The 8,853-nt window shown below is 39.2% G+C and overlaps 1 protein-coding gene across 1 annotated transcript in view; it reads left to right on the top strand.

The window, feature by feature from the left end:
• Positions 1–2,203: 2,203 nt before the first annotated feature.
• The window catches only part of LOC121341276 (leukemia inhibitory factor receptor-like), a 31,163-nt gene continuing 24,513 nt past the window's right edge, over positions 2,204–8,853 (top strand). Inside the window, exons 1-4 of the mRNA XM_041414676.1 lie at positions 2,204–2,246; positions 2,527–2,577; positions 5,099–5,210; positions 8,452–8,618. Coding sequence (XP_041270610.1) covers positions 2,204–2,246; positions 2,527–2,577; positions 5,099–5,210; positions 8,452–8,618 — 373 coding nt within the window. The remainder of the gene's footprint in view (positions 2,247–2,526; positions 2,578–5,098; positions 5,211–8,451; positions 8,619–8,853) is intronic.

Here is an 8,853-nt window from a genome sequence, read left to right as displayed (position 1 = left end):
GATGTGCTACAAGAGCTGTAGCTCCACAGGAGCAGAGCAGGATGAGGGGGCCAGTGGCATTTTCCTGGCTGAGCCTGCCTGTCTTCAGAGATTGTTTTCCCTTTGGAGAGCATGAGTTAACAGACCACGTTGGGGAAGGGAACGGAGAAGGATCTGGGGTTTGGATTAATTCACATTGTCTAATCCAGTCTAAATGGAAAGGTTCATTGATTTCACGTCTACATTCTGGGGAGACCTAGAGCCTGCCACATCTTTTACTGCAGAACTTACATGAGGAAATGACAGGGGAAAGCACTCATGGAGAACCTCATCTAGAATGATGCACAAACCTAGGTCTGAAAAAACATCCAGGTCAAAGTGATGTAAAGCTGGAATTATCCATTCTGCACTATAAAATATATCACAGAAAATGGCATAATTTATCCTCATCTGAATTAACAGAAAAAATTCAGGCATTTACAATTCTGACAGAGGTTCATAGTGGTGAAAAAGCTGATATATTAAACATTTGAAAAAGTGGTTCTATGCAAATGTTACCTCAAATATTATAATTTATCTTTTGCTATACATTAAACATATAGTAACTTGATAGCTAAGCTATAGTAAAAAACTTGGCCTCACCCAAATGTGAAATTCCAGTTTTCAAGATTATATCTCCTCTTCTATTTGGACTAGTAATGTAATTTCTGTGCTTGTCAGAATTAACTTTTTGACTTCAAATGGCATTTATACTGAGACCTAGACCTCCAGCAAAGATGATATGGACTTGTTTCATTGGGTTTATTTCTCTCAAGTATGCTCCGTCCTAACTCTGTGCACACTAAATCCAGTCCTGCTCTTGTATTGAGTTACTTACATTATTTTCATTTAGGATAGGTTGTTTTGAATGCGATTATGCTGAGAACATCAAACCAAATACATACAGCTGTTACAGTTTTCTCCAGTTTTCTCCAGCCCTTGACTTCTACACGATTCTGAGTCTCTAGATCTTCAACCCCACTGCCAAAATCTGTCACATATGACTTAAATTTTTACTTTATCAGTTTCTCCTTATGATCATCAGTTGACACTATTCTCTTGGCTATTCCTTGTTGGAAGTATTGCTAAGGCAAATTTTTGGATTTCTCAGATAACAGGGGCTGTGATCCTGCATGCAAACATTGCATCTGCTACCCCTCAGCATTTTAGAGCTTACTCCAAGGGCCAATGAATTCATGACTGGGAAACTCCCTGTGGCACTCAGAATTCCTTGATCACTTGCCTTTCATGACTATGTGTCATAAAATCTGACAAGAAATGGTTGATGCATTAGTCACCCACTCCTACTGCAGACCATGCTGAGAAGCATGCCTCTCTCTTTAGGAAAGTGATTAATTTTAAACAGATTTTTTTTTTCTATTCAATACTCAATCTGAAATTTACCATGGTTGTCAAGATAAGTTAATAATTTGCCTATCTCCAGGTAAGTCTGGATCCAATCTCTGATAGCAGCTGTCTAAGCCCAGAAGGGAAATTTTCCACAGTAGCAAAATTTTCTGAAAATTTCCCTTAACTGCTGTAAGAGTAACAGCTGTTATGTCTCTGCTGGCTTCTATGTTCAGAATGTTCTCTGAATTAATGGTGTGGAGCAAACATCTGATTTACAGCTATGGTGACTTTTGTCTGTATTAGGGCCCCGGTGTACGTACCAGCAAGGTAGATACAGCATCTTTGAGGTAGGGAAATTACACTGAAAGATAAAAAAAGTCAGAAAGTGAAGAAAAGTTAGGGTCTTCTGCTGCTATTATTTCTACAGTATACAGGAATTCATATTAGACTCAGTCAAACACCTTGACTTCCTTTTTACTGATATATCTTTAATTTGCAGTGACACTTAAGGTTTTCAAAGGAGTTAGAAGTACCTAATCTTAATTCAGTTTGCACTGCTGATACTGCAGACACCATCAAGAATCTCACTGTGAGTGCTTATAAAAACCAGGGTGGAGAATTCCTGTTTTCCAGAAGGATTTTTAGGATCTTGTAAGTATGCTTAATAACACAGAACTCAAGTGTTCTTCCCACTGTCATTGATAAGCTTATTACTTGTGTTCAGCCAGTAGCAGGATAGGTGTTAGAATGAATAGGAAGTTTGAAAAGGAAGTGTGAAAATAGACTGAAGACAGCGTAATGTTGATGGTAATCATTATGCTTCTTTACAGAGAAGATGAAGAACTCTCTGCTGGCAGCTATCTTTTTACTTGTTAGAGGTGAGTTTTCAGATACTGCACAGCTTACTGCCGCTTATGAACAGTAAAACTCCTTAGTGCTACCCAAGGATGAGGCTGTATGAACAAAATCATGACCAAATTAAATTCTGTGAGTAGGAGAAGCAACAACATTTTTCCTATTTATTTTGTGGTTGTCTTGACCAACAATTCCTTTCTTTCTTTTCTTTTCTTTTTTTTTTTTTTTAATTATTTTATTTTCTTTTCCTTTTTTCTTTTCCTTTTTTCTTTTCTCCTCCCCCTTGCTCTTTGTGCTCCCCAGATTCCTGCCGCGGCACAGCCTTGGACTCTCCGTTCTGCCGGCAGCTGCCAGGTGGGTGGAACGCTCGCTCCCGGCGCGGTGCGCGGGCCCCGGCGGGCGCTGGGCGCTGCTGAGAGCTCCCGCCGGCGCTCGGAACGTCGCCCCTAAAGGCACGCCCGCCTTTCCCAAAGGAACAGCCTGGTCAGAGCAGCACGGGCAGATGTGTCTACCCGAGGGCAGGGCGCCCGGGCTAACCAGCGCGCTGTGAGTTAAAGGCCAGCCAGAGCATCACAAATAGCTGCCGTTCCTAAAGACCACGGATCCTCTAATGTTTGTGTGTGATGGATATCTCTGCTTTCCATTTAACTGGGAAATTACTGATGATGGCGAGAAGGAACAGTACAACACATTTTGACAGAGAGTGTTACAGAGCAGTGGGTGGTCATCTGATGTACTTTGTGCTGGATTTATTGTGGGCAGGAACATCCTACTTGCTAACAGACACAGCAGAGATGATAGGTTCTTGAGTACACAGTGACACTGGGCAAGACATCTGCAGGAAGACTATGTTCTTCTGAAATTAGCCATGGATAATTTTCTAGTCCTTGCAATTAACCTGCCAGACTAAGCTCTACTAAATCATTAGTGAGAAAACCAGATGCTCAGGAAGAAAAACAGAAAGTTCTAGAGTGAAAAAAATTAAAGGTAGGTGGTTTGGGGTTTGTTTGTTGGTTTGAGTTTCCTTTTTTTTTTTAACTGAAGAAACTGCCCTGTGTTTTCTTTAGAGCAAAGAAATTTTTTTCTTTCTTTGCATAGCTCTTGTAGCACAGTCATGATACAGCTCTGGTACTATGCTAGGCCTGGGAAGAATTAATAATATGCCTGTTAAGGTGGAGCAGTACAGTAGAACAAAGAAAGCACTAGAATAAAAATTAATGTGCATGTGCATAATATTCACAAACAGGAAAAGGGAAAATAAAAGTGTGCAAGATTCATTATATTCATCTGGACAAAGTAATGTAGAACTTCAGTATATTGGGAGGGGAAGGATGCTTTGGGGTGTTAGACAAACTAATACACTATTTCCACACATGAAATCTACTATTTTTCCTTTGTCTGCTTTAATACCATAATCTCGTAGAGAAAGACCGGGGGGATTTTGCAAAACTTAGAGCATGAGAAACAACCACTGTTCCTCTGTAAATAGATACAGGTCTGCAACATGGTAGACACCATGTGGATCTGAGTTAATAGAACTCTTATTTCAGATAGTGTCAGGAGCAGTATATTACCAATGTATTGACATGAAGTATTACAGCAATTCCAAAAAAATTTTGTTTTCAGGTGTTTCTTCAAAACAACAATAGACACCAAGTAAATGTAAGGTTTAATTCAGAGTAAAACAGGAGAAGAATGGAGAGCTGTTACTGTTTTCCCTGCTGTTGACATGTTCATGAGTGAGGAGGCCAAGATGTGGTTCGGTGGCCAGTCTAGAAAAGCAAAGAATTCTCTAATATTTCACATTGCTATGGAAATAAGGAAGACATGATCTCCACCTCCCTGAAAGGAACCTGTACACGCCTGAACTGATGCAGCATAGTTTATTAGAAAAGCATTATTCATTTAGTATGAGAAAAGAAGTGACATAAGGTGAGGGTATTAAAGCCAGTGCTATACTCATTTGACACACTAGTTTTTCCAAAACACCTTTTAACTTCAATATGCATCTGTCATCTCAATGATTAAAAGAATGACAAGGATATTTTGTAACTCAGGTTGTAGGAAGAAATGAGGAAAAAAGAACTGATTTTTACACTCCTAACCTAGGTTATGAGATACCACGACTATGCTACAACACCAGTTCCAGGCAGGTTCATATTTACTTATCACATAGCAAAACATTTCTTATTCAAGATTGATAGGCCTATTGGCAACTTGTTAGACCTAACAGGTGTGAAGCACATGTGACTCTACTCATCAGGAAAAATTCACCTTAAGCATCCCATTCCTGTTGAGATCCTTGTCTACTTTTCTGAAGAACAACAACAAAAAATTGGAGTCCTTTTCAAAGGACTTTGAGATGCCATGACTGATTCTTCTTAACTAATATTTTGGTGATTAAGACACAAAGCAAAAGAAAAACAATGGTCATATTTTGCCATTAGCATTTTTAAGAGATTTTTGAAATACTGGCATAAACTTAATCACTAAAGACAAAAGACAAGTTCCTTTAATAATGCCATCAGTGCTTACTTTCCCATCTACTGAAAAAGGGTATGTTCAGTTGCAAAAAAATCCCCATATTTCTCTTTAAAAAATTAATAACAAGTAATTTTATACATAAATTTATGCTCGTCCTGTTTTTTAATGCATTCTTTATAAAGCTGGTAGTTTAAAAGTAATATTGGTTTAATCCAGCAATAGTGTGTAGTTCTGAACTTCAGATAGAAGTTGATGGTTTCAAAGCAATTCTGGGATCTAGTCAACTAGTTCTAGCTTTGTTTGTGTTTGGTTTCATTACTCATAGTCCCTTTGAGTCACTTAATGGTTGCCTGTATAGGTCTTTTCCACTGCACATGTTTTCATCTTTCAGACTGGGACAATGAATTGGCATGTTACAAAGAATTAAGTGAGGATCTAACCTGTACCTGGCTGCCAGTACCTAGTGCTGCAAATACAGTTAATTATACTGTATACCTAAAATGGTAAGTCTGAAAAGTTATCTCAGAAAACAAAACCTCTTATTGCTGTTAGATGTAGTTCCTATCTGCCAGAGTTTTGCTCCAGTGTATTTCATCATTTTAGAGGTTATTACACAAGGCTAGTCAATATATTTAATCACTTCTCATCAATACCTATTGATTTGTAAGAGCTTGGTAAGAGAGTGGTAGGTTGATTTTGGCTAGACATCACAAAAGCTGTTCCATTCCTCTCCTCCTCAGCCCAACAGGGCAGAGAAAATATGATGAAGGATCATGGGTTGAGATAAGAACAGGAAGAGATCTCTCAGCAGTTACTGTCATGGACAAAACAGACCTGACCTGGGAAAATGAATTTAATTTATTAACAATCAAATCACAGTAGAGTAATGAGAAATATAGCTAAAACTTGGATCACCTTTCCCTTCTCTGCCCCCCCCTCCCCCATGCTTTTCTTCTTACTGGGTTTAACTGAATTCTCTGCCTCCTCCACCCCAGCATTGTGGGGGGGGTGGGAAATGGGATTTGGTCAGTCCATCACATGTTGTGTCTGTCACTTCTTTCTCTTCTGACTCTTCCTGATGGTCCAGCATGGGAATCCTCCCACAGGAGACATGAACTCCCACAGTCCATCATTAACTCCTCCAACATGAATGCTTCCTGTGCGGCTGCATTTCTTCATTAACTGCAAAAATTAGTGTGGGTCCCTTCCATGGGGTGCCAGCCCATCAAGAGCAGCCCGTTCCAAAGCAGGTCCCTCGTGTGTTCACAAGCCCTGCAGACCTGCTGCACTGTGGGCTGCTCTCTGCTGCTCCCACACATTCTCATTCCTCTCTGCCAGCCGCTGTTGTGCAGCAGTTTTTTCCCTCTTTTAAATGCATTATCCCAGAGGCGCTACCACCATGGCTGAGGGGCTCAGCCTCGGCCAGCAGCGGCTCTGTCCTGAAGTCAGCTAGAACTGGCTTTGTTGTACATGGGGAAAGCTTATTGCAGCTTCTCATGGAAGCCACCTCTGTAGCAATTTGCTCCCTTGCTCCCAAAACCTTGTCATGCAAACCCAATATAAAGTCATTATACATCTTACCATGCCTCCAACACACTGTTTAAATCATTATTACCAATGATCAGCTTACTCAATTACTTTTATTTGCAGCTATTGACTTTTATTGACTATTCAACACAGATGTATTTAAGTAAAAAAAAATATTCAAACATAAACAGACACTAAGCTTTTATTTTATGTATTATGCATTTTGCTATAGCATGTACCCAAGGAGATGTCAGATGTAGCATAATTTCTGGCAATTCTGAATTATCAAGTAGTGGTTTAACCGATGGAATGTACATGTAGGGTTAATTTTGAACTGATTACCTCAAATACAGTATCTTCAGTTGCAGCTGCATTGCAAAATTTAATTTCCCCATTTTATATCTAGATATTTGGAATCTCCCATGAGATTAAGGGCCTGTTCAGAAATAGAAATGTGAGATCAGAAGACATGATCTTTGCCATGAGACCATATCATGGGGTACATAGAGTACAGCACCGTATAGCATAGGTAAATTCTGATATTCATTGCTGATTATTTTGCCACATAACCACCCCTTGTCATTAAAAAATGAGTTGTGGTTAGAAACATCTCCTAAAGCTGAGAAAATGTCACCACACTGGGAAATTCCCCAGGGTGATCATCTTCACATTTGCACAGGAGCAAAGCAACCACCTCAAGGCTGAGATTACTCCCCCCTCACCTTCAATATTTTCTCACTGGAGGTAGAAGAAGGCACCAATTTGCAACAAGCACCAAATTCCCCTGCATTTGCTGTCTTACCTCTTGGAACTTCAATGAATACTAATTTTTTGGAAGGGCAGAAACATCTATGAAACAGCTCTGTTTCTGAAGAGATATTATCAGTTGAAATATTTCTAAGCTACTTGCTTTTAAAGTTGTAAGCCAAAACCAGACTGTTCTGTTCCCAGGCTGCAGGGTTGATGCCATGAACAAACAAGGCAGATAAAAGAATGAAAAAGGATGTCAGTGCGGGAAGAGAGAGACAATTCCCTGGCAGAGGTGGTGATGTTTCCAAGTCAGAGTCAGGGCTTTAACCTCAGTCTCCTAAGCTTCCACCCGGTGGTCTTGAAGACAAACTTCCTATCTACTCCTGTACTGGGTTAAAAGGAAAGGAAAAAGCCCACCTGAGGGCTTTTACCTTGCCTAGAAGAGGGTATCACCCCTTCCTGCATGTAACATCGGTTTGATACTGCAATAGTTCCTTGTCCTTGCTCTTTGTGATTAAGTTGTCAGGAAGAAAAAGATTAAAGATAAACACTCCCACAGAAAAGTTCCAACCAAGAATTCAAAATCGTTCTTTGAAATTTTAATGGCTGATTCACAACTAGCCTGAAGCAGAAGACAAGAAAACCTTCAAGTAGTTTTTCTCAGGTATTAAATATTGAATCATGATGTGTGTAATTTAATACTTGAAATGCATAGGAAGGCGATTAGTATGCTAGTTCCCTCTCTTTAAGAACACTGAGCTTGCACAGTTTCAACCTTGAAAAAATATGTCCTATATGTGGCAGAGACTAAATGAAAGAGACAAGAAAAAAAATATAGGCAGCAAAGTTGTATGTAAGGCATTATAACCCTTGGACTTCCTGTGCTGTCTATATTAGATATACCAGGAGAAATCTACAGGGCTGAGGACTCAGGTGACATTTAAATATCTCCATCCAATCCCAATGATTCACAGGAACAAAAGTCAGAAGACAAGCATATAACTCATAGGAGGCTTTTCATAACTTTATGGTAATTTAGATTCATGTAACTGGGAAATTTTGCTGTTCAAAAGGAATTTGGCTGCCCCTGTTATAAGAGGCGAGGCTTTATGAAGCCATTTCTAACATAATTTTATACCTTGAAAATGCTCTATATATCCCACTGTAAGTACAAAAGGTCATACAGGTCTTGTTGTACCATGCTATGTCTTAAAAGTTTAAGAATTCAACAGTTCTTCACCACACAAAGATTTACATATTTAAATTTGCTAGGGTTACTGAGGTGCATGAATTAATCTTGCTGTTTCAAGCCACTCAAAGTAAACCTTCAAGATTTCCAGATGTGGAATTATGTATAGAACTATCTGGAAAGATATCAGTTGCTATAATTTTGTTCTATTGGGCAGGGAAGAAAAAATTACTATAATCAAATAAAATGCTTTTCATTCTGCTTCCTTTTCTCTGAAGGAACAAAATAAGAAAACTTTTTCAGCGAAATACATCATCACCTTCCATCACAATTGAACGAAAGAATCTCTACATTGAGAGACTTGCAACCATTTGGATAGCAGTGAGTTATGCCCATGACACCTGTGCAAAAGGAAAGAACATCTCAGTTTTACCAAGCAAAGCAGGTACAGCATCTTCACAAGCTGTGTTGCTGCAGTGCCCAGCTAAAGCTCTATTCCGTAAAGATTATTTCCAAAATTTCAGCTCCCAAAACAATCCTGTTATTTTTACTGATTCAGAGAGCTGAGATGCAGTTTGACTTCCCTGAATGAAGTTAATAATAGAAGCCTATGATATTTTATGGGAGGAGAGCTTTACTTTAAATATTTAGCAGGAATATTTAATATTCACATGCAGAAA

The sequence above is a fragment of the Onychostruthus taczanowskii genome, unplaced genomic scaffold (assembly GCF_017590055.1).
Source record: "Onychostruthus taczanowskii isolate IOZ18803 unplaced genomic scaffold, ASM1759005v1 scaffold46, whole genome shotgun sequence".
Classification (NCBI taxonomy): domain Eukaryota; kingdom Metazoa; phylum Chordata; class Aves; order Passeriformes; family Passeridae; genus Onychostruthus; species Onychostruthus taczanowskii.
The sequence above is the reverse complement of the archived record's forward strand: the minus strand, read 5'-3'. Positions and strand labels throughout refer to the sequence as shown.